Source organism: Xenopus laevis, chromosome 6L (genome assembly GCF_017654675.1).
Source record: "Xenopus laevis strain J_2021 chromosome 6L, Xenopus_laevis_v10.1, whole genome shotgun sequence".
NCBI lineage: Eukaryota > Metazoa > Chordata > Amphibia > Anura > Pipidae > Xenopus > Xenopus laevis.
The window spans coordinates 151,506,178-151,531,514 of record NC_054381.1 but is presented as its reverse complement, the minus strand read 5'-3'; the positions used below and the strand labels follow the sequence as shown (position 1 = coordinate 151,531,514).

Below are 25,337 nucleotides of genomic sequence, written 5' to 3'. Positions count from 1 at the left end.
AATTTAGCTCATTGATCCACCAAACCTCTCTCTTTTTTAACTTGAGCTCTCTGTCACCTCCCCTTTTCTGTGGGGGCATAGTCTCTAATACCATAAACCTTAGATTTTCAGAGGTGTGCCCTTTCTCTATAAAGTATTTGGACACTGGCAAAGTCATATTGCCCAAATTATTGCTGGCCGGTGTTGAGAAATACGTTACTTGACCTCTGCAATTTCTAGAGAAAAGATAATTCTGGGACTGTATTATAATATTCTAGGGCAGGGGTCCCCCCAACCACCGGACTGCAGCCCACTACCAGGACGCGGACATACTTAAACTGGGCCGCCGAGCTAAGTCCGAATTTGACACGGCGCACCTGAATTTGATGCTGGCACGTCCTAATTTGCTGCGGCACACGTGAAATTTAAGCGCTGCACGCAGTTGATGCCGCCCAATCCTTGAATAAATTAGGGCAAAAAACGTTGGGGACCCCTGTTCTAGAGAATAAAAGACCTGCAGATCAAAGTACTGCCCTTTGGCCTTGGTCTTCCCTAAAAAATGCCACAGAAGGAGAAGACTTTAAACCTACTGTATATCGTGGCCTTGTAGACTGAGTTCCTTTCTTCTATTTAGGGGTCTGTTTACTAAAGCGCGGTAAAAATATGCGCACAAAATATAGACAAATTTGTCGCCAACTATGTTTTGGCCAGTTTACTAACCTGAGGTAAATATTAGTTTGCAAATTTTCTTTCTGCAAGAATGTTTTCGCCAGTTATCGCATTTGCTGAAAATAACGCTACGTACACATTTTAATGCCTGGTTTACTAAACAGAGAAATGTACGAAAGACAAAATTAACGCCAGAATATTCGCAAAATTTTACCGCCATTTATATAGTGGCGGTAATTTATTTTTTCGCCAGAAAATTCTCAAGAGGACCGGAAATATCCCATAACACCTTGTTTTACCCATCATTCTGTTCCTGTTGCCATTCCTGACAGAGAGAGGTGACTGGATAATTTAAGATGTTTTGGATTATTTAGATGTTTTTCGTGCTTGTGTTGCTCCCTAACTTTTACATCAGAATGTTGCTCGTGGTTAAAAACTGTTGGGGACCCCTACACTATTTAGTCATGGCTTCACTTATAGCAAAGTTACAGATACAGGTATGGGACATGTTATCCAGAATGCTCGGGACCTCATGCTTTCCGGTTAACGGATCTTTCCATAATTTGGATATTCATGCCTTAAGTCTACTAGAAAATCATGTAAACATTATATAAACCTGGTTTGCCTCAAATAAGGATTAATTATATATTAGTTGGGATCAAGTACAAGCTACTGTTTTATTATTAAAGAGAAAAAGGAAATCATTTTTACAAATTTGGATTATTTGGATAAAATTTAGTCTATGGGAGATGGCTTTATCATAATTTGAAGCTGTCAGGATAACAGGTGTCCCAAAACCTCAGCCTACTTAAGGTTGGACCCATTGCCCCAAGACTGGGCAGCATTCCAGTTTTAGAACTGCTTCTCTAAAAAAAGTGTATATTAACAGAACTAAGCAGAAGATAGGGACAGATATATGTTGAACTATGAAAATGAAACAACTGCAGGAGAAATCAGTTCAGAATTATTCATATTGTTTATTCCTATCCTATTCCTAAATATAGTATTATTTGATATAACCGTTGGCAATATAATTGAAATTCTGGGAAGCCATTAGTTATTTAAGCTCCTGGCTCCCTCTGTGACCAAAGCCCATTAGATCAGATTCCAGTGCAGATAGGTTATATAGCAGATCCATTTAATAAGGCTGCATAGTGTTTTATTTTACAAAAAGTGTGTGTGTATTTGAATGACAAATGCTACATCCGGATGGTAGCCAAGTCTCTCCCTATTCCTCTTGCTCATATCAGTATTTAGCTGCAGGCAATCTCATTATTTGTGGAAGCAGAGCTGACTCAGAACCTAATGCATTTATAGCAACCTTCCGGGTGACTGCTAAGTGTAGGGGTAAACTTGGAGAAAGACACAGCACAGCGTGGAAACCATTGCATGGGCAGACCTCATCCTACAAGCTGGATGTTAGGGCTTATTAACAGCGTTACACGTACTGACTCCATTCATTCAGCACTTGTGCTTAAACATACAGTGGTGTGAAAAACTATTTGCCCCCTTCCTGATTTCTTATTCTTTTGCATGTTTGTCACACTTAAATGTTTCTGCTCATCAAAAACCGTTAACTATTAGTCAAAGATAACATAATTGAACACAAAATGCAGTTTTTAAATGAAGTTTTACGTTATTAAGGGAGAAAAAAAACTCCAAATCTACATGGGCCTGTGTGAAAAAGTGATTGCCCCCCTTGTTAAAAAATAACTTAACTGTGGTTTATCACACCTGAGTTCAATTTCAAAGATTATAAAGCCATTTCTAAAGCTTTGGGACTCCAGCGAACCACAGTGAGAGCCATTATCCACAAATGGCAAAAACATGGAACAGTGGTGAACCTTCCCAGGAGTGGCCGGCCGACCAAAATTACCCCAAGAGCGCAGAGACAACTCATCCGAGAGGCCACAAAAGACCCCAGGACAACATCTAAAGAACTGCAGGCCTCACTTGCCTCAATTAAGGTCAGTGTTCACGACTCCACCATAAGAAAGAGACTGGGCAAAAACGGCCTGCATGGCAGATTTCCAAGGCGCAAACCACTTTTAAGCAAAAAGAACATTAAGGCTCGTCTCAATTTTGCTAAAAAACATCTCAATGATTGCCAAGACTTTTGGGAAAATACCCTTTTTGGAAGGTGCGCGTCCCGTTACATCTGGCGTAAAAGTAACACAGCATTTCAGAAAAAGAACATCATACCAACAGTAAAATATGGTGGTGGTAGTGTGATGGTCTGGGGTTGTTTTGCTGCTTCAGGACCTGGAAGACTTGCTGTGATAGATGGAACCATGAATTCTACTGTCTACCAAAAAATCCTGAAGGAGAATGTCCGGCCATCTGTTCGTCAACTCAAGCTGAAGCGATCTTGGGTGCTGCAGCAGGACAATGACCCAAAACACACCAGCAAATCCACCTCTGAATGGCTGAAGAAAAACAAAATGAAGACTTTGGAGTGGCCTAGTCAAAGTCCTGACCTGAATCCTATTGAGATGTTGTGGCATGACCTTAAAAAGGCGGTTCATGCTAGAAAACCCTCAAATAAAGCTGAATTACAACAATTCTGCAAAGATGAGTGGGCCAAAATTCCTCCAGAGCGCTGTAAAAGACTCGTTGCAAGTTATCGCAAACGCTTGATTGCAGTTATTGCTGCTAAGGGTGGCCCGACCAGTTATTAGGTTCAGGGGGCAATTACTTTTTCACACAGGTTTGGATTTCTTTTCTCCCTAAATAATAAAAACCCTCATTTAAAAACTGCATTTTGTGTTTACTTGTGTTATCTTTGACTAATAGTTAAATGTGTTTGATGAGCAGAAACATTTTGTGTGACAAACATGCAAAAGAATAAGAAATCAGGAAGGGGGCAAATAGTTTTTCACACCACTGTATTCCCTGCATGTGTGTATTAGCTCCAACCACAATCATGGCCACCGAATCAGTCCTGTTGAATATCACAAAGTGCGCCTATTGACGCAGGGGAACCCTGGAGCTCCACCACCCTGAAGGTGACACATTCCTAGGTTCCTATGTGCAGACAATATGTTGAGGCGAAGTACTGACAATGAAACATTCTGAACTCCTGTAAATTTTGACACATCAGGTGCAACTACACCCTCTCCCCCCAAGGCCACATTTTTTGGGGAGAAAAAGCATGGTAAATTGTGTCTGAAACTATGATTTGTCTTGATTTTGTCTAGTTGCATAAACCTAAGAATAATCTAAAAGTCAGTTAATCCCTAACCCCCCTTTACCTGCTCCTGCAACACAGGGAGTAGTGAGCCTGCGACTGGAAGTGATGTGGCTTAACATGGTGGATGCGTGGGGAGCAGGAGCCTGGGACTGAAAGTGATGTGGCCAAACATGGTGGCTGCATGGGGACTGGGAGCAGGAACCGTGGACTGGAAGTGATGTGGCCAAACATGGTGGCTGCATGGGGACCAGAAGCAGGACCATATCAATGAAGCTTCCTGTTCCACCATCCTCTCCAATTCAGTCTTGCCTTGTGTTGGTTGGAGGGGTCGGCACCTCTCCCAAATAATGCAATAAGATTTACCAAATACTTTAGGCAGGTGTAGCGGGGAGATCCCCTGCAATTTTATTAAAGTCACGTGATGTAACGTTTCGGGGGTGTGCCCCTTCGTCAGACCATTCATGACCAGAAGCAGGAGCCTTGGACTGGAAGTGATGTGGCCAAACATGGTCAGTGCGTGGGGACCAGGAGCAGGAGCCTGGGACTGGAAGTGATGTGGCCAAACATGGTGGCTGTGTGGGGAACGAAGCAGAATCCTGGTACTGGAAGTGATGTGGCCAAACATGGTGGGTGCATGGGGACTGGGAGCAGGAGCCCAGGACTGGATATGATGTGGCTAAACATGTTGGCTGCACAGGGACTGGGTGGCTTTCAGACAGTAGGGGGCTGAGGAAGGTACAGGTGGGGCTGTGCAGGTAATTATCTGATAGACGTTTCTAGTTCCTCTTTACAGCCGGTTTATGATTACAGATTATTTTAGTGTTGCAAAACATGCAAGAAGGTGGATTTTTTTTAAAGTGTTTTTAATCGTTCCAAATTTTTTTTGGAGTTCTTTACGTGAAGTGGTCATTGCTGACGATATGGCAGTTTAAAATCTCAATCCTGGTCAGGAAAGTAAAAAAAGGGAAACCAACAGCGCCATCTTTTTTACATTGTTAGACAGAAAAACGGAATCCTAATTCAACCTTATATGAAGTTATAAACAGTAAACTTCACATTTATAGCAGAGGTGTCACAAGGGGATAAAATTTTGGGTAGTGCTGAGCAAATGCCATCTAATATTTAAGGTTCACCTGGTGCATTCTAAAGGCTTTGCACAGTTAAGTTGTGCTATATTAAGCAACTGCTCCCTTCCTGGGCTTTGTCTTCTACATCCGACCACTTCTCAACCAGGCTGCGTATCTTGTGGACTTTAGCTGCACAATGCTATAAAGGGAAATTTCATCTTGTTGGCTATGTGTGTGTGTGACTCATTAGCATCACAGCTTTGAAAAGCTTCAACATCCAACTTTTTGAGTCCCTATATGATTTTCTCTATGCAAACTTTTGTTTCTAGAGTTGTATAGCTGTGTGAGTACAAGTTGCACAAGCACATAGGAGTTCCCCCTTTATAGTGGTGATGGGTCTGTGCATCACAAGAGGGGATCCCTGCCGCAGTGGAGCTTACAATCTAAATCCCGACTGCATTCACTGATCAGTCGATACAACTGTGGTAAACAGCTGGTGACTGAAGCCTGTGGATTGTTCAGCCCTGCTGTAAATGAATCATTAAATACCACGGAATTATTGCAGCAACTTCATTGTTGCAGCATCATTATACGTGACAAATATTGTCACACCAGCGGTCTCTCCATCTCGGCTGCTCGCTGACACTCAGTTGCTGTTCCTGGGGATGTTAGGTAAGACTCCCAATTGCTTCTCATGAAACCAAGGGTGCTATTCTGATTTAGTAGCGGATACACAAGGGCAAATTTGTTTTAATTGACAAATCATTTCCTTTATTTGTGAGTCCGTCCCTGATTTGGCAATGCAACGACTTTCCCTTGCCTAAGCAGTATGTGAGCTCTGTTGTAGGCTTACACATCGGCTTACTCACAGTGTGGTGCTGTTTAGACAGAAGCATGTGAGCTGGCAGAGGTGTTTCACCAAAATGACTCAATGTATGTGGATTACTAATTAAAGAAAGAGACCACTGGTTAAAAAAAGTTGTTTTTCCTCCCTACGGTTACAACATAATTACAATGTACAACATGAAGTCTGAATCATCGCCCACGGCCCACTTTGGTTTTGATTTGACTCAGCCTAACAAGCAGAGCACACTTTGAAAACAAATAGGGAATTAAAAGGTGCAAAGTTTGCTGCTGGTCTAGTTACCCTTAGCAACCGGCAGGCAGCATTTACTGGTCAGCTGTTGGAAAGCAAATGATCATTATTGTTCAGGGTTATATATCAGGGAGTGAAACCTGCAGCTTTAGAGCAGGTCCCACCATCGTTTTAAAGGAAAACTATATCCCCCAAACAATGTAGGTCTCAATAAAAAGATATTGCATAACACAGCTCATATGTAAAACACTGCTTCATGTAAATAAACCATTTTCATAATAATATACTTTTCTAGTAGTATGTGCCATTGGGTAATCATAAAAAGAAAATTGCCATTTTAAAAAATAAGGGCCGCCCCTGGGATCGTATGATTCACTGTGCACACAAAAAAAACAAACTATACTTCTTAGGTCACATGAGCCAATTAACAGACAGAGTTGAGTCTTTTGCTTCAACGTTTCTTCCTGTTACAGTTAGAGCTGCAGTATTTCTGGTCAGGTGATCTCTGAGGCAACACACAGACCATCAAAAATGGTGATTCAAGGCAAGAGATGTAAAAGGGCAATATTTACTTAAATATATATTCCAGTTTGATAAGATTCTTTAATATGCCACTTAATATGATATAAACTATCTGTTGCTTAAGTATTAATTTTGGGAGTATAGTTTTCCTTTAACCATCTCAGATAGGGAGGCACTGAATCCACTATCTTGGATTAGGCCGAACCCCTGAATCATTCACAAAAGAATTGGGATGAATACCGAACCAAATCCTAATTTGCATATGCAAATTAGGGGTGGGAAGGGAAAACGACTCCCTTGTTTTGAGACAAAGTCACGCGATTTCTATCCCTGCCCCTAATTTGCATATGCAAATTAGGATTTGGTTCGGCCAGGTAGAAGGATTCGGCCAAATCCGAATCATGCTGAAAAAGGCCGCACCCCGAACAGTTGGGCAACAGCTGATTAGACATCACTGATTTATGTGATATTAGGGATGCACCAAATCCACTATTTTGGAGTTTTTTTTCACTGATAACTCAATAAATTCGAGTTTTTGGGTTTTGGAACTAGAAAATTGCAGAATCTGCATGGTCTTGCCCATATGTTACATTTTCATCATAAGGGGCAGATTTATTAAGGTCCAAGTTGTGTTTTCCACAAAATTCAAGCTTTCAGATATATTTTTTTTGGTCAAAACTCACTTTTTTGGGGTAAAAAATAAACATGAATTTTTCAAGTTTTTTTGAAAAAAAAAATTCTAATGTTTCTAGATTTATTATACCCAGACCCTAGAAATAGATTGAATCCGAAAATACACCATCTAAAATCTGTTGAGTTTATGTAGAAGTCAATGGCAGAGGTCCCTAGAACTATCTAAAGATGTTAATAGCCTTCATGATCTTCGAGTTCGAAAACTTGAATGATTCAAGCAATTCAAGGTTTTTTTCCCGCTGATAACTCGATCAATTCGAGTTTTGGGGTTTCAGAACTAGAAACTTGCAGAATCTGCATGGTCTTGCCCATATGTTTCCCACATTTTCATCATAAGGGGCAGATTTATTAAGGATCAAGTTGTGTTTTCCACAAAATTCAAGTTTTCAGGTTAAAAAATAAACTTGAATATTTGAATTTTTTTTTTATTTTTTCTAGATTTATTATACCCCGACCCTGGAAATAGCTTGAATCCGAGAATACACCATCTAAAACCTGTTGAGGTCACGTAGAAGTCAATGGCACAGGTCCCTAGAACCATCTAAAGATGTTAATAGCCTTCATGATGTTCGAGTTTTTTTCCGAGGGTTTTTGCTCGAAAACTTGAATGATTCGAGCAATTCAAGGTTTTTTTTTCCGCTGATAATATGATCAATTCGAGTTTTCAAAACTCAAAATTTGCAGAATCGATTTTTTTCCATTTGAGTTTTTTCTAAAAAAAAGAAACCATTTGAGTTGTGAGTTCATTCGAGGTATGAACAATTCGATCTTTGCCGAATAAACCTCTAAACAGTGGCAGCCAACTTGTCCCTGTCCCACAGGATTTGGCCAATTAATATTCAAAGAAATAGAAGCCATTAAAGGCCGTTTGTAGCAGGCTGAGAAAGTTAAGTCCTTAACTGAACCGTGAGCCTGGGATATTTTCTGCAGCACGATTGAGACACTTGGCAAACAGCTTGAATGGATGCAGCATTATCACCTGTCCCTTGAGAACAATAAAAATAATACTTTAAAAGCCAATAATAAATGAAAGCTGAGAACCAACATTTGGTACATCTCCAAAGGAGTGGTTATTCTAGGGGAATTTTCCAGATCAATGAATGAAACTGGCGACGCAACACAATGAAAGAGCAATAGGAGACTTCCTCTAAGGCTCAGGCCACGGGGACACAAAAGGTAACCAATGAGTACATCTGGTTAAAGGAACAGTGTTTTAAAGTAATGAAAATATAATGAAGTGTTGTCCTGCACTGGTAAAACTGCTGTGTAGCAATGGTGGAAAATTAAAAAAGTCTTTATGACACAGGTTAAATAGTGGATAACAGATAACACCATTATGTTCTACAGAGCTATCTGCTTTGTAACCTGAGCCTATTTTCCTTTGAAAGGCTCCCCCCATGGCTACACAGCAGCTTGTTTATATAAACTATAGTAGTACTTATCTGTTATCTACTGTGTATGTATCCTGTGCTTGAATGGCTGCCCCCATGGCTACACAGCAGCTTGTTTATATAAACTATAGTAGTACTTATCTGTTATCTACTGTGTATCCTATGCTTGAATGGCTGCCCCCATGGCTACAAAGCAGCTTGTTTATATAAACTATAGTAGTACTTATCTGTTATCTACTGTGTATGTATCCTGTGCTTGAATGGCTGCCCCCATGGCTACACAGCAGCTTGTTTATATAAACTATAGTAGTACTTATCTGTTATCTACTGTGTATCCTGTGCTTGAATGGCTGCCCCCATGGCTACAAAGCAGCCTGTTTATATAAACTATAGTAGTACTTATCTGTTATCTACTGTGTATCCTGTGCTTGAATGGCTGCCCCTATGGCTACACATCAGCTTGTTTATATAAACTATAGTAGTACTTATCTGTTATCTACTGTGTATCCTGTGCTTGAATGGCTGCCCCCATGGCTACACAACAGCTTGTTTATATAAACTATAGTAGTACTTATCTGTTATCTACTGTGTATCCTGTGCTTGAATGGCTGCCCCCATGGCTACACACAAGCTTGTTTATATAAACTATAGTAGAGTTTCTGAAGCAAACACACCAGTTTTACCAGTGCAGGGCAACACCACATTATATTTGTATAAATTAAAACACTTACATTTTTCGATGTTACTGTTCCTTTAAGCAAATGCAGCACCAAACAGCTTACACAGCTAAACATTTTCATGCATCTTCTTATCTCTTGGTATGGCGCCACCTCTCATCAACCAACTTCACTCATGTCATGCTAGTGTCTATAAGTCAAAGGAAATCAAATTAAAAAAAAAAAACCTCAAGTCAGGCAGCAGACATTGGCCAGGAATAAATAGAGAAGCAGAAAAACAGAAGCACTTGCCTACAGCGCTTTAATGATGGAAACTCAAAAAGGTCAGTCTCGTAGTAAATGAAATCTGCTGAAAGTAAGAAAAATGAATAGGCACAGAGGAGCATGTGACATCTGATTTAAAGGACAACAAAACTTAACCCACAGAGATCATAAATACTAATCTTTCCCTAGATCTGCGAGTCACTTCTCTAAAAAACATATCCATGGCACTGGTCAGTGAAATCCATTTGTAAGCTGGAAAGAGAACAAAGAGAAAGGCGAAAGCTATACTACCTTGTATACTAGAAGTAAATTTAATGGGGTTGTATACCTTTAAGTTCATTTTCAGTATGACTTAGAAAGATATTCTGAGATAATTTGCAATTGGTCTTGATTTTTTATTATACAGTAAGTGTTTCTTGAGTTAAGTAGCCTATTATTCAGCAGCTCCCCAGTTTGATATTTTAGCAATCTGGTTGTGAGGGTCCAAACTACCCTAGAAGCCATGTATTGATTTAAATAAGAGACTGCATTATCAATAGGAGAGAGGCTCAAATAGAAAGATGAGCAATACAAAGTAGCAATAACAATACATTTTGTAGATTTACAGAGCATTTGTTTTTTTAGATGGATTTAAAAGCTGGAAAGCGTCAGAAGAAGAATGCAAATAATCAAAAAAACATGAAAAAAATTAAGACCAATTGAAAAGTTGCTTAGAATTGGGCATTCTGTAACATACTAAAAGTTAACTTAAAGATGAACCACCTATTTAAACTAGGGATGCACCGAAACCACTATTTTGGATTCAGCCAACCCCAGAATCCTTTGTGAAAGATTCAAAATACTGAACCTAACACCTAATTTGCATATGCAAATGAGGGTGGGGAAGCGAAAAAGAGAGGCGCACGTGCTATGTGCGTGGCTAAACATTTTTTCACTTACTTGATTTGTGAGGAAAAGTCACATGATTTTAAGGTTTTGGGTTGGTTTGGCCAGGTACAAGGATTCAGCTGAATCCAAATCCTGCTGAAAAAGGCTGAATCCTAGATTTGATGCATCACTACCCCTATAAAGTGGTCTTACATTGGTTGAAACCATTTGGTATTAAACCAATCAGCTCAGAAACCAAATGAGCATAAAGTGTACTAAGACTACTTACTTTATCTACATCAGTGATCCCCAACCAGTAGCTCAGGAGCAACATGTTGCTCCCCAACCCCTTGGATGTTGCTCCCAGTGGCCCCAAGCCATTATTTTTGAATTCCAGGCATGGAGCAAGTTTTGGCTGCATAAAAACCAGGTGTTCTGCCAAACAGATTCTCCTGTAGGCTGCCATTCTACATAGGCACTACCTAATGGCCAATCACAGCCCTTATTTGGCACCCCCAGGACTTTTTTCACACTTCTGTTGCTGCCAAAATCCTTTTACACCTGAATGTTGCTCACAGGTATAAAAAAAAAGGTTGGATATCCCTGGTCTCTATGTTCAAGTTCATGTATACGGCCGGTGCAGTTATCTGGGTATTTCCCCTCCGTGTACACAAATAAAAGTCTCTGAGAACCTCCAAATCACAAGTATAGTAGGGCAAGGATGGCCATTTGTTATTCCCATTTTCAAATCCTAAAACCCATTAACCTATATTGATATTTTGAGGTCACAAAATAAGCAATGTAAGCACACACATATCCACAATACTGATACAGTGAAACCACAGAAGGGTCTTTTAGATAGTTGAATTGTTTTTGGTCTGTCTACATCTGTTTCTTGGATGAATGAAATAATCCGAGGCATGCAATAAAGAAACCTCCAAAGGATCATCCATCTAGACACCCGTTGCAATGATTTTATTAATGATGACTCCAGGCATTCTTGCTTCACCTAAATTCCTTAGAATGGGTGTGTTGTGCTTGAGGAGTTGACTTGGAGCACATCTGGAGACCTTCATGCTGGACTACAGTAGAATTGGCCACAAACTCAGAGGTGTAATATCATGCAGCTGTCTAACATGTATAAGGGAGTCTAACACGTCTGCAAACATGGCACTATAATACTGCAGCTGCACCTTGTACTATTGTTCTTTAATACCAATATTAAATTACAAAATCAAGTAGCAAAAGGAAACAATTTGAGGCTCAGAAGAGCCACAAAGCTAAAATCAAACGAGATTTTGCTTTATTAAACCTAAATTAGAACTGAACTGGGGAGGAATGGGTGATTGTACTGGGAGTGACGTGACCACAAACCTCAAATACTTTGCAAGACCCTGAAACTCAAAAGGACTGGACAGAAAGGTGAAACCTTCCAACATCAACAGTAATACATATCCAAATGTCAGATTCAATCTAGAAAATCTCAAGCATACACTGGTGAAAACTATATGTATAATTCTAGTTATTCAAATAATCATTAATATTGCTTTAAAATGCTTTACACACATTTAAGCTTAACATACGTGTAGTGCTTCTGCTTCACTATATACGCAGAGCTTGTAGCATTGGGAATATTCTCTAGGAAGGGAGTGTGACTGTGGGATAGCAGGTATAGTAGGGAGAGATGGTGCCTATAGTAACAGTGGATAATAGTCTCTGGGAAGGGAGTGTGACTGTGGGATAGCAGGTATAGTAGGGAGAGATGGTGCCTATAGTAACAGTGGATAATAGTCTCTGGGAAGGGAGTGTGACTGTGGGATAGCAGGTATAGTAGGGAGAGATGGTGCCTATAGTTACAGTGGATAATAGTCTCTGGGAAGGGAGTGTGACTGTGGGATAGCAGGTATAGTAGGGAGAGGTGGTGCCTATAGTAACAGTGGGATAATAGTCTCTGGGAAGGAAGTGTGACTGTGGGATAGCAGGTATAGTAGGGAGAGATGGTGCCTATAGTAACAGTGGGATAATAGTCTCTGGGAAGGGAGTGTGACTGTGGTATAGCAGGTATAGTAGGGAGAGATGGTGCCTATAGTAACAGTGGATAATAGTCTCTGGGAAGGGAGTGTGACTGTGGGATAGCAGGTATAGTAGGGAGAGATGGTGTCTATAGTAACAGTGGATAATAGTCTCTGGGAAGGGAGTGTGACTGTGGGATAGCAGGTATAGTAGGGAGAGATGGTGCCTATAGTAACAGTGGATAATAGTCTCTGGGAAGGGAGTGTGACTGTGGGATAGCAGGTATAGTAGGGAGAGATGGTGCCTATAGTAACAGTGGATAATAGTCTCTGGGAAGGGAGTGTGACTGTGGGATAGCAGGTATAGTAGGGAGAGATGGTGCCTATAGTAACAGTGGATAATAGTCTCTGGGAAGGGAGTGTGACTGTGGGATAGCAGGTATAGTAGGGAGAGGTGGTGCCTATAGTAACAGTGGGATAATAGTCTCTGGGAAGGGAGTGTGACTGTGGGATAGCAGGTATAGTAGGGAGAGATGGTGCCTATAGTAACAGTGGATAATAGTCTCTGGGAAGGGAGTGTGACTGTGGGATAGCAGGTATAGTAGGGAGAGATGGTGCCTATAGTAACAGTGGGATATTCTCTGGGAAGGGAGTGTGACTGTGGGATAGCAGGTATAGTAGGGAGAGATGGTGCCTATAGTAACAGTGGGATAATAGTCTCTGGGAAGGGAGTTGCTGTGGGATAGCAGGTATAGTAGGGAGAGATGGTGCCTATAGTAACAGTGGATAATAGTCTCTGGGAAGGGAGTGTGACTGTGGGATAGCAGGTATAGTAGGGAGAGATGGTGCCTATAGTAACAGTGGATAATAGTCTCTGGGAAGGGAGTGTGACTGTGGGATAGCAGGTATAGTAGGGAGAGATGGTGCCTATAGTAACAGTGGGATAATAGTCTCTGGGAAGGGAGTTGCTGTGGGATAGCAGGTATACCAGGAGACATGGCCTGATGCATTTCGTGTCTACCAGGGACACTTACTCATAAGTTGAGGCTGTCAGGGAAACACCAGTTTTGATTGGCCTGCAGATCCTGGTACAAGAATCTACTATCCAGATATTCCAAATACTGCACTACAATTTAGTCAATTGCCTGTATTCAGCCTGACTTGTATAACTGAAGGGGAGGACATGGAGTGCAAGATGTTATAGTTGTGGGAGCAGTATAAAACGATTGCAAATGCAGTTTATCTTGGGTTTGGAGTGTAGTTAAGAGTTTCCAGATTGGGCAATCGCCTGCTAAGATGGTGCAAGAGCTGGCAAAGGCAAGGAAAACAAAACTTTGTATGGGTCAGCTACACCTCATATACCGAGACATGGAAAATCACTGTTTGAACTGAGCTGGTATAAATGTGCTACTTGGCCCCTTCCAATCAGGGGACTTCTCTACACCAGGGGCATCACTACAGAAGAAGCAGACAGGGGGCCCAGGAGATATAAGGGGCCCCATGAGGCCCTTATTAAAAGCAATTTGTACATATATTGGCCGTAGAAGCAAATGGGAAGAGAATTTTGCACAGTATAATTTTTTCTTGCCCAAAATAACTAAGGTGATTTTAAAATGCAAGGAAAACAGTAACTGCAATTTTCCTGCAATTTTATTCAGCAACTTCATGCATGTGATACACTGATTCATGTTTTTCAATAAAGGAACAGTAACACCAAAAAATTAAAGTGTTTAAAATGAGTGACAATATAATGCACTGTTGCTCTGCACTGGTAAAAGCTGTGTGTTTGTTTCAGAAAGACTGATATAGTTTATATAAACATGCTGCTGTGTAGCCATGGGGGCAGCCATTCAAGCACAGATACTCAGTAGATAACAGATAAGTACTACTATAGTTTATATAAACAAGCTGCTGTGTAGCAATGGGGGCAGCCATTCAAGCACAGGATACACAGTAGATAAAAGATATGTACTACTATAGTTTATATAAACAAGCTGCTGTGTAGCCATGGGGGCAGCCATTCAAGCACAGGATACACAGTAGATAACAGATAAGTACTACTATAGTTTATATAAACAAGCTGCTGTGTAGCCATGGGGGCAGCCATTCAAGCACAGGATACACAGTAGATAAAAGATACGTACTACTATAGTTTATATAAACAAGCTGCTGTGTAGCCATGTGGGCAGCCATTCAAGCACAGATACACAGTAGATAACAGATAAGTACTACTATAGTTTATATAAACAAGCTGCTGTGTAGCCATGGGGGCAGCCATTCAAGCACAGGATACACAGTAGATAACATATAAGTACTACTATAGTTTATATAAACACGCTGCTGTGTAGCCATGGGGGCAACCATTCAAGCACAAGATACACAGTCAATAACAGATAAATTCTGAATAATCCCATTATATACTAAATAGCTTATCTGTTATCTGCTGTTATCCTGTGCCTTTTGTCCTTTTTCAGTTTTGAATGGCTGCCCCATGGCAACAGCACATTATATTTTAATTGATTTAAAAAAAAAAAAAAATTGTTTGGTGTTACTGTTCCTTTAATATGCAGAAAATGCTGAATGGATATTAGTCACAATTAAAATAATAATGATTTAGAAAGGTTTCCCTTAGTCTTTCAATTGCATTAAAATTACCTGGAAAAAGTTCTCCTTGAAGGGAACAATCTGTTTTAACCATTAGGGTAGGAATCAATCGATTTTGTCACGATCCAAAGTGCTGCGACAAAACGCATTCGACTTGTTGCATGCGACAAAAATAAGGTAAGAAATAGAATTGCAGCGTTGATCTGATGCGATCCGACTGTCGGATGCAGCCGCAGCGTCTGCATCCGACAGTCGTGTCCGATCAACGCTGCAACACCATGTGAAAATTCTCTCTCTTACCTTATTTTTGTCGCATGCGTTTTGTCACAGTGCGTCGGATCGCGACAAAATCGCTCGTGGAGTCCTACCCTTAAGGAAAACAATACGGCAGCTCCCACCCAGACATATAAAGACAATTATACTCATATGGAACATCCTGTGCTCACAAAGAGCCAGATTAAAGGGGCTGTTCAACTTTGAATTTACTTTGATTATGATGTAGAGCAGGGGTCCCCTAACTTTTTTTTACCCGCAAGTCACATTTAAATATAAAAAAAGAAACACAAGTATGAAAAAAGCCTCTGGGGTGCCCAATAAGGGCTATATGGACTGGCAGACTACAGGAGGCTCTAATTGGCAGCACATCTCTTTTTATACAACTGGGAGCAACATTCAAGGGATTGGGGAGCAACATGTTGCTCCAAATTACTCTAGCAACCATGCATTGACTTGAATAAGAAACTGGAATATAAATTGGAGAGGACCTGAATAGAAAGATGAGCAATAAAAAGTAGCAATGACAATAAACGTGTAGCCTTACAGAGCATTCGATGGGGTCAGTGACACCAAATAATTTAAAAACTATAAAAAATAAATATTGAAGACCAACTTAAAAGTTGCAGTGACCCCCATTTCAAAGCTGGAAAGAGTCAGGAGAAAAAGGCAAATAATTAAAAAACTATAAAAAAAAAAAAGATTTTGCCCAAAAACAAAAAGAATTTACCATGCATTAAACATATGTGTAGTGTATGGTGAATTCTATACAGGTTTTTGGGCAACATTTTGGCTCCTTGTGTGTTGATTCTGCCAACAGGTGAGCCCCTGTTTTTTTTCCTCCAATAAACTGTTCCCCTCCTGCACCTCCTCTGATAAAGCGCCAAATGGCATGAAATGCGTCAGGAGTTGCTGGCATGAGGAAAGCTTGGGGCTCACCTGTTGGCAGTAAATATCCATTAGTTTGTAATTGCGGCCTTACCCTGAGAACCAGATGCAGTAGAGGAAGGTAACATGAAATTTGCTTGTGACAAAATTGAATTTTTCTCAAAATACTTTTTATTCACATTCAAACTGCAGAGTTATTGCTCAATGGGGGCATTTATGTCCAACAAATTCTCTCCTCTCTGTATAAAAGAGAGCTCTGCACTAGGGATGTGTGGGTTGACCACTGGCTGGGCGAGTTTGGGTTGAAATTTGACCAACCATTGGGGGTTTGGGTGTGGGTCAGGCTGCGGAAGTACAATCCTCCAATGCTCCCGAAGATTACCTGTGGGTTCAGGTCAGGTTGGGGGTCCTACAAGGTTAGGGTTGGGTGCAGGTTAAGGTTTTGCGGGTTAGGGTTGGATGCAGCTTGACCCCAAGAACCCAATGCTACCATTGCTTTAGGCTAGTTGTGAGTTTGAGACCTGCGCTGGACTGGAGTGTCGATTCCTGTATGAGCTCTGGGTGGACTTGGGCATGAGGCTTACAGTCTTTCATACTCAATATCTCATTCATATTTATTAGTACTCACTAAGAGTGGTGGGTACCCATTCATTTCTATTCAGGCACACAGGTGACATAATGATTGTAACACAGGAGCTCACCAGATATAAACTCAGTGGGTGGTATTGTCCTTTCTATTCCTCCACGGGTTTCCTCTCACACTCCAAAGACTTACAAGCAGGTTAGTTGGCTCCTGATAAAACTGACCCTAGTGTGTGTGAGTGAATGTGCTAGGGACCTTAGATTGTAAGCTCCACTGGGACAGGTACTAATGTCTAAACTGAGGAAAGCTCTGCGCTATATAAAGAATATTAATAATACAGTGTTAAGGATACTGTACTCATCAGAGGCCTGTGTATTGACAAAGCCTGGCCCTTTGTTAGTCAGCCTTGTGCCATGTATGTAGGTATGTACTGTTTAAATATTAAGCAAATGAGAAATACCATGGAAATCTCCAATAATCCAAACAAAGAATAAGCCTGGGAGCTCAGCCTGCAGGCGGGTATTGTCCCATACAATGGGTATCTCCAAGTCGGCCACGGTTGCTTGCTGTTCATTTGAGAAAGGAGTGTCTGCGTGCCAGAGGGCAAAGGATTTCCCAGAATTCGCTCGGTGCAATGCCATTGTAACCTGCATTCTCTCTTACGCAACGTGTTGATGTTCCGCCCAGGAGATGTTATTGTTTCAAGGGCAGCTGAAATTTTACAGGTTGTTTTTGCAACAAGATTGGCCTATCATACAAGCCTGGGATATTTCTCAATGTTCAACATCCACTGTCACGAAATGTATAATAACCACGACTCTCAATGAATGTGGCAGGTGATGACGTACAACTTACTGTACTTCATGAGTAGCATAGCTTCTGAGGAGTGCTGTTACTACATAGACATATAGATATGTAGATTGTTTCGTTTGTTTGAGTTCAGGTGTGACACTCAATAAACACCAACTTTCACCCAAGTTTTTAACTGCAAGAGAAACAGCTCCTCTTGCAATATTTCCCTGTATTTTACACCATCTATTCTTTCTTCTATGTGGCCAGTATCTGCTGATGAGAGTAACCCCGTTACTTGATTGTACTTTCTACTTCTACATTACTGTGGGTAACAATAGAGTTGCTCAAGAACACAAAGGTTAATGCCGTACAAAGTAGAGAAGTAGAGTTTTCCCACGTATTCCGTTCCTGCCCCTAATTTACATATGCAAATTAGGATTTGGTTCTGTATTCGGCCGAATCTTTCACAACGGATTTGGGGATTTGACCGAATCCCAAAAAGTGGATTCGGTGCATCCCTACTACAAAGTCCGGTTCCCAATCTGTGCTGTTGTCAGTCAACCGAGTTAGTGACAGACTCACAATATACAGACTAGTAACAGCAGAATACAAGGCTCATTAGTAGGGATGCACCGAACCCAGGATTCAGTTCGGGTTTCGCCCGAATCCTTCTGCACGGCTGAACCAAATCCGAATTAGCATATGCAAATTAAGGGAGGGAAATCGTGTCACTTTTTGTCACAAAACAAGGAAGTAGGTTTAGGTTCGGTATTTGGCCGAATCCAAAATAGTGGATTCGGTGCATTAGCTTAGATTCATATTGCATGCTATTTATTTCAGAAGCCAGTACAGGTATGGGACCTATTATCCAGAATGCTTGGGGTTTTCCAGATAAGGAGTCTTTCTGTAATTTGGGTCTACATACCTTCAGTCCACTTAAAAATAGGGATGATCCCCCGAATCCTTTGCGAAAGATTGGGCCGAATCCTAATTTGCATATGATAATTAGGGGTGTGAAGTGGAAAACATTTTTACTTCCTTGTTTTGTGACAAAAAGTCACACGATTTCCCTCCCCATCCCTAATTTACATATGCAAATTAGGATTCGGTTCAGCCGGCAGAAGGATTTGCCCAAAACCGAATCCTGCTGAAAAAGGCAGAATCCTGGCCGAATCACCAACCGAATCCTGGATTCAGTGCACCCCTACTTAAAAATAATTTAAACATTAATTAAACTGACTAGGATTGTTCTGTCTTCAAGGATTAATAATATCTTAATTGGGATCATGTACAAGTGACTGTTTTATTATTACAGAGAAAAAGGAAATAATTTTTAAAAAAATGTTAATTATTTTATTAAAATGGAGCCTATGGGAGACGGCTTACCCATAATTCTGAGCTTTCTGGATAACAGGTTCCAGGATAACAGATCCCATACCTGTACATTCTGCATCGCAATATAATAATCAGCACTTTAACAACAGCTTCTATGGCCGACTAAAACCCATTTTTGCTTAATGATTTCCAATAACCCCCAAGCTCAGCTTCTCAACTGCAGCCCAAAGTCCACTGAGCACGTGCAGTGCCACTGACACACAAAACAAGATCCAGATGGGGAGCAGCTGGGGACAACTTTAAAGGCCTTGACCATTACTATTATAGCGCTGCCACCTTTTCAGAAAAGTTTTACCGGCCGTTGGTGGGGGCAGGTACAAAAGGGACGGGCCGTGATGCAAAAGGGGGCGGAGCAGCGGACAGTGGTGCAAAGAGGGCGGAGCCATGTCACACGATGGCCAGAAGACGAAGGAAAGGTACGCTCCCAGTGGAGGGCCGAGGGCTTTTAGCAGTGTAAAACTAATATCATGAAAATGAACAGAAAAAATGTATATTGCTCAGAAAAGCACTGATCAACCTATAACCTACACAGCTAATTTCTTACCAGTTCAATCACACTTGCATTACAGCTCTTATTTAAAGGAGACCAGTCACCCTAAGAAATAATTCCAAATTATTTTTTTATCATGTTAGTTGAGCAAAATAAAACTTACTTACACTACATTTATTATTTAAATTTTGTTTCCTTCACTCTTGGAATTACACAATCACAGCAAGCAGGCAGGAGCCATTTTGTGGACACTGCTATAAAGACAAGTTGTGCATCACCCCAAAATCTTGTGTATGTGCCCGAATGGGGGACCTAATGCCCATACAGATTGTATCCCTACACAACAATAAAGAGGGAGGGGGAACGTGGGAAAAGCAGTGACATCTAGGAAGGGCTGAATGGAAAGTGAAAGTAATTGTCTGCAGGTAATGTTTGATTGACAGCTCAGATATTTAAACGCCTTTATAACAGGTATGGATGCCTTAATATAAAAAAACAATTTGGGTTCGATGTTTAATTTGCAAACAACTTTTGTTATACAGCTTTTTATGTGTAGGTGACAGGTCCACAGGTTTTGTAACCAGGTTATTACTAAGGGTTTAATATGCAGAGCTTTACCTTCTGCACAGTCTCCTCCACTGCGTGTATGTATTGCTTTAAATCTCTCTCCATTGCTGAATATTCCAGCATCACTGATTCCATTGCATCTACCTCAGTGGATTCACCTGTAAGAAAATAAGAGTCTGTCACTATTAAAATATGATATTAATTTATACAGTCCTACATTTAAAGGAGAACTAATGCTTAACTAAAGTAGTAGCTAGAAATGTTGGCATTTTTGCATCAGAATTTAATAATCAGCCTGTAGCATCAGCTTATATTAAAGGAAAACCTCATTTTCTGTTTGATAATTTGCAACGACCCCTAAGCTTAGCTTCTCAACAGCTGCTCAGAGCCCACTGAGCATGCGAGTGTCACAGACACTTTCCAAGATGGTGACCCCCTGTGACAAGTTTGAAGTCCTGGATCATTGCTGCTATTGACAAGCTCAAACTTTAGGCTGGTGCAAGAAGTGCAGTATATAAAATAGGGCATTTGTAGCAATTCATTTTTAGGGTTTAGTTCTCCTTTAAAGGAAAACAATACCCCCCAAACAATGTAGGTCTCTATAAAAAGATATTGCATAAAAAAGCTCATATGTAAACCCCTGCTTCATGTAAATGAACCATTTTCATAATAATATACTTTTTTAGTAGTATGTGCCATTGGGTAATCATAAATAGAAAATTGCCATTTTAAAAAATAAGGGCCGCCCCCTGGGATCGTACGATTCACTGTGCACACAAACAAACCATACATGTTAGGTCACATGAGCCAATTAACAGAGTTGTGTCTTTTGCTTCAACACTTCTTCCTGTTACTGTTAGAGCTGCAGTATTTCTGGTCAGGTGATCTCTGAGGCAGCACACAGACCATCACAAAATGGTGGTTCAAGGACAGAGATGTAAAAGGGAAATATTTACTTACAGTAAATATATAGACCAGTTCGGTAAGATTCTTTAATATGCCACTTAATATGATATAAACTATCTGTTGCTAAAGTGTTCATTTTGGGAGTATAGTTTTCCATTAAGGTGTTGGTGTTTGCTGTGCATGCTGGGAGTGCTGGGTGCAAGGAGTGAGTAAGTGCAAATAACTGACTGCTGTGTGTTCTGAGTGTAATCTGAGACAAACAGCTTTTTCTTTTCTCTTTCTGGGGTAAGATGATACAGTAGATACATTTAGTGCATTTATTTAGTCTGGGACATACTTTCTAAGGGGAACATTTTTTAAAGTTAATAAGGGGTTGTTATTTTACTGCTGGTAGCAAACTGCCTGCTAATTAGGGGGAGGAGTTAATCAGGTAAATTCTGATAAGGCTTTGTGTTCTTTGGTTTGAAACCTTTAAGTCTGTGACCGCAAAGCGAGTGTGGGAGCTGCTAAGCCAATGTTGCGTGTGAATTAAGTTTTAAGCAGCATTTAAAAACTTAAGGCGTTTGTGAGGAATTGCACTTGGTAGACTGTAAATAAATATGAGTGCAAGTGGGTTTGCTGGAATCACTCAGTGTCTTGTCACATGTATGTGGTGTTGGAGCAGCAGTTCCATGCAGTATTTACATGTGAGAGATGTCGGTGATTTTTCATCTTGGAATCTGAACTAGAGACTAAGGGGGGAACTTGCAGCACTGAGGGCAGTGACAAACGTGGGGGAGGAAAGGAGGCTCACAAAGCAATCACTGGCAGGGGCTAGTGGAGTGGGGGAGGATAAAGGCCAGTAGAGGCTAATGAGGGAGGAAGGTTTGTGACAGTCAGGAGGGGAAGTAGGGGACAGAAGGGTATGGGGGCTGGTCCACAGCTTGTCCAAACCAAAAAGTTCGCCATTTTGGCTGAAGATGCTGGGGAAGACAGCTTTGAACTGGCATTTATGGAGCAGGCTGACTCTCAGAGCACTCTGGGAGGCAGTGGTGGGGGGAGTGCAAGGAAGGAAAGGCAGGTTTTAGTTATAGGGATTTAAATTATTAGAAAGGTGGATCTGTTGTAAGGACCCTTTATGCCAAAACAGTCTGCTGCCTGCCTGGTGCTAGGGTTCACCATGCGGTGGAACGAGTGGACAGATTATTGGGAGAGGCTGGCGATAGGGTTGCCACCCGGACAGTATTTTACCAGCCTAGTAGGTCAAAACACCTGCCAAGGCCAGTATTACAAATTTTCCGGCAATGTAGTTGTTGGTAAATTTGTAATACCCTTAACAAAAGCCCTCGGTCCTCCACTGGAAATGTACCTTTCCTCCGTCTTCTGGCCATGGCGCGACGTGGCTCCACCACCGTCCCGTAAAACTTTTCTGAAAAGTTGGCAACCTTAGCTGAGGAAGACCCAGTCTTGGTAAACACAGGTACCAATGACAAAGTTAGAGGAGGTGGTGAAGTCCTCAAGGACGATTTTAAAAAAACTAGGTGTAACGTTGAGGCCGAGGACTTCCAAGGTCATTTTCTCAGAGATATTACCTGAGCCACGAGCAACACTAAGGAGACAGCGGGAGTGTAGGGAGATTAATGCGTGGCTGAAAGATTGGTGTAGGGAGGAGGGTTTTTGGAGAACTGGGCTGATTTCTCAGTCAGCTACAGGCTCTTTGCTAGGGATGGGCTGCACCTCAATGATGATGGTACAGCTGTTTTGGGGGAGAAGATGGCTAGATGGTTGGAGATTTTAAACTAGGTGTGAGGGTGGTTCAGTAAAGGATTCAGTGGAAGACGGGTAAGATGAGATAGTAAAAGAGAGGGAAAATGGGGGAGGAGATTTGGTTGGGGGTACTGTTAAGGATAGGGAGGACCACATGTCATTTGTTCAATATGGTACCAGTAATAAACGTATGTTTGCAAATGCAACGAGTCTGACTGGTAAAATGGGAGAGCTGGAGGGAAAACATGATGTGATTGGTGTGGCCGAAACAAGGCTGAATGACTGGGCAGTTAATATCAGAGTCTATACTTTGTTTCGGAGGGACAGAGGCAATAAAAAAGAGGAGGGGTATGTCTGTATGTTAGGCAGGATTTAAAAGCTAATATAAAGGAGGAGGTTATGTTAGAAAATGAGGGGGCAGAAGTCTTATGGGCAGAGTTCTTCACCGATTGTAAAGAGTCCAGCAAATTAATTGTAGGGGTATGCTATAGACCCCCTAATGTAAGTAAGGAGGAGGAGGCTAAGCTCCTAGTTTGGGGAAAGTAATTAATGACAAGGCAAATTTGCTAAATCAGTTCTTTTCTTCAGTGTATACAACAGAGGAGTCTAAAATCCCAGGCTTACTTCGTAGCTGCACTGATGGCTCAGCTCAATCTAGTCAGTGGCTGACTCAGGATATGATCCATAAAGCTTTAATAAAAATTAATGTAAACAAGGCTCCAGGGCCTGATGGCATACACCCCCGGGTTCTAAGAGAGTTTAACTCAGTTTCAGACAGGCCCCTATTTCTGATTTCCAAGATGTTGTCCTAGTAAATGGCATTATGAGCATAGCTTTATGAAGGATAAACCATGTCAGACAAATTTGGTTGCTTTTTATGATGAGGTAAGTAAGATGCTGGACAGTGGGGGGCAGTAGCTGTGATCTATTTGGATTTTGCAAAAGCGTTTGATACTGTGCCCCACAAACAACTGCTTTCTAAACAAAGGTCTGTTGGAGTAAATGAACTCGTCCGCACATGGATAGGAAACTGGCTACAGGATCGGGTAAAGAGCATGGTTGCTAGGGTAATTTGAGCCCTAGACACCAGATTGCTGAAACTGCAAACTGGAGAGTTGCTGAATAAAAAGCTAAATAACTCAAAAACCACAACTAATATAAAATGAAAACCAACTGCAAACTGTCTCAGAATATCACTCTCTACATCATACTAACAGTAGACAACCCCTTTAAGCCTCCAAAGCCTCTTGAAATTGGTGGCTTTTAGATATTTAGAAAGTGAAGTCTTTTTGTGGTTGAATGTTCTGTATGACAGTTTTACTGATCATATTTAGTGTCCAGATTTGAGGCGTAATGTGGTGACATCACTGTCCAACCCACTGTGAGCAAATGTCCAGCAACAATGACATCAGTGTTCTAAGTCCATTCCAAGTTACTTCAATCTGAGTACCGCCTAAGAGTAATGATGGGATCTGTTTGCCAAGCCTGTACGACTAATGGTTTTCAACTAAATATGACATTGCGACTTTTTTGTTTATAGTAACCGGGTTGGTTATAGTGAGCTGAAGAATCCTGAGATGCTTGGCCACAATGCTTTGCCTGGGGGGCTGATTTCTATGTTAGATTCTCAAAAACATAATGTGTCTGTCAATGAATTATTACTTATTATGCTTTTCTTTATCATGGGCAAGGTCACTTTAATTTAAATGTGCCTTGGTGCAGAGCAGACCTTGTGATGTCATCATTGTATTATGAATTGCGTGAATGCTCCGTCTCATTGCAGGGTGGGACTTGTGACATCAATTGAACATCGTTGCATTTTGAGTACTAGGGGGACTATTATAAAGTGCACAGCCTTTATGCAGGATTAAAATTGTGGAATCACTTTAATACAATTGTGTCTTGAGTGGCAGGTGCTCTGTTATAAAGTGGACAGCTTCATTGCAGGATGGAATGATGTCACTCTAAAATCACTATATTTTCAGTTTCAAAGGGTCTGTTATACAGTGCATAGACTCGCTGCAGGATAGACCATACTATACACCTTCAAAATCATTGTATTGTGAGTAGTAAGGGACTACAATAAGGTGTACAGCTTCAATACAAGATGGAACTTGTGACATCACTTTAACATCATTGCATTTTGAATTGCAGGGGGTTTCTAAGGTGCACAGCCTTTATGTAGGATTGAACCTGCAGCATCACTTTAATAGCATTGTAATTTGAGCAGTCTATTAAAAACTGAGCAGCTTCACTGCAGGATGGAACTTGTGACGTCACTATATAATCACTGTATTTTCAGTCTCAAAGAGTCTGCTATAGAGTGCATAGCCTCACTGCAAGATAGACTGTAACAATCTATTTAAAGTAAACTTTTAGTATGTCATAGAATAGCCAATTCTAACCACTTTTTCAAGTGGATTTCATTTATTTTATTTTTATATTTTTTTAATTATTTGCCTTATTCTTCAGAGTCTTTCCATCTTTCAAATGGGGGTCATTGACTCCATCTCTTCTCTGTAAAGTGAACAATGTATAGTTATTGCTACTTTTTTTTTTTTTTTTTACTCATCTTCTCTATTTAGGTCCTCTCCTATTCATTTCAGTCTATTTCCAAAATCAACGCATGGTTGCTAGGGTAATTTGGACCATAGCAACCATATGGC

At 40.9% G+C, this 25,337-nt stretch overlaps 1 protein-coding gene across 1 annotated transcript in view; it reads right to left on the bottom strand.

The window, feature by feature from the left end:
• Positions 1 to 25,337, bottom strand: part of nsmce2.L (NSE2 (MMS21) homolog, SMC5-SMC6 complex SUMO ligasee L homeolog) — a gene marked incomplete in the record, with an annotated part of 152,951 nt that overhangs the window by 102,839 nt on the left and 24,775 nt on the right. Inside the window, 1 exon segment of the mRNA NM_001086116.1 lies at positions 20,071 to 20,177. Coding sequence (NP_001079585.1) covers positions 20,071 to 20,177 — 107 coding nt within the window.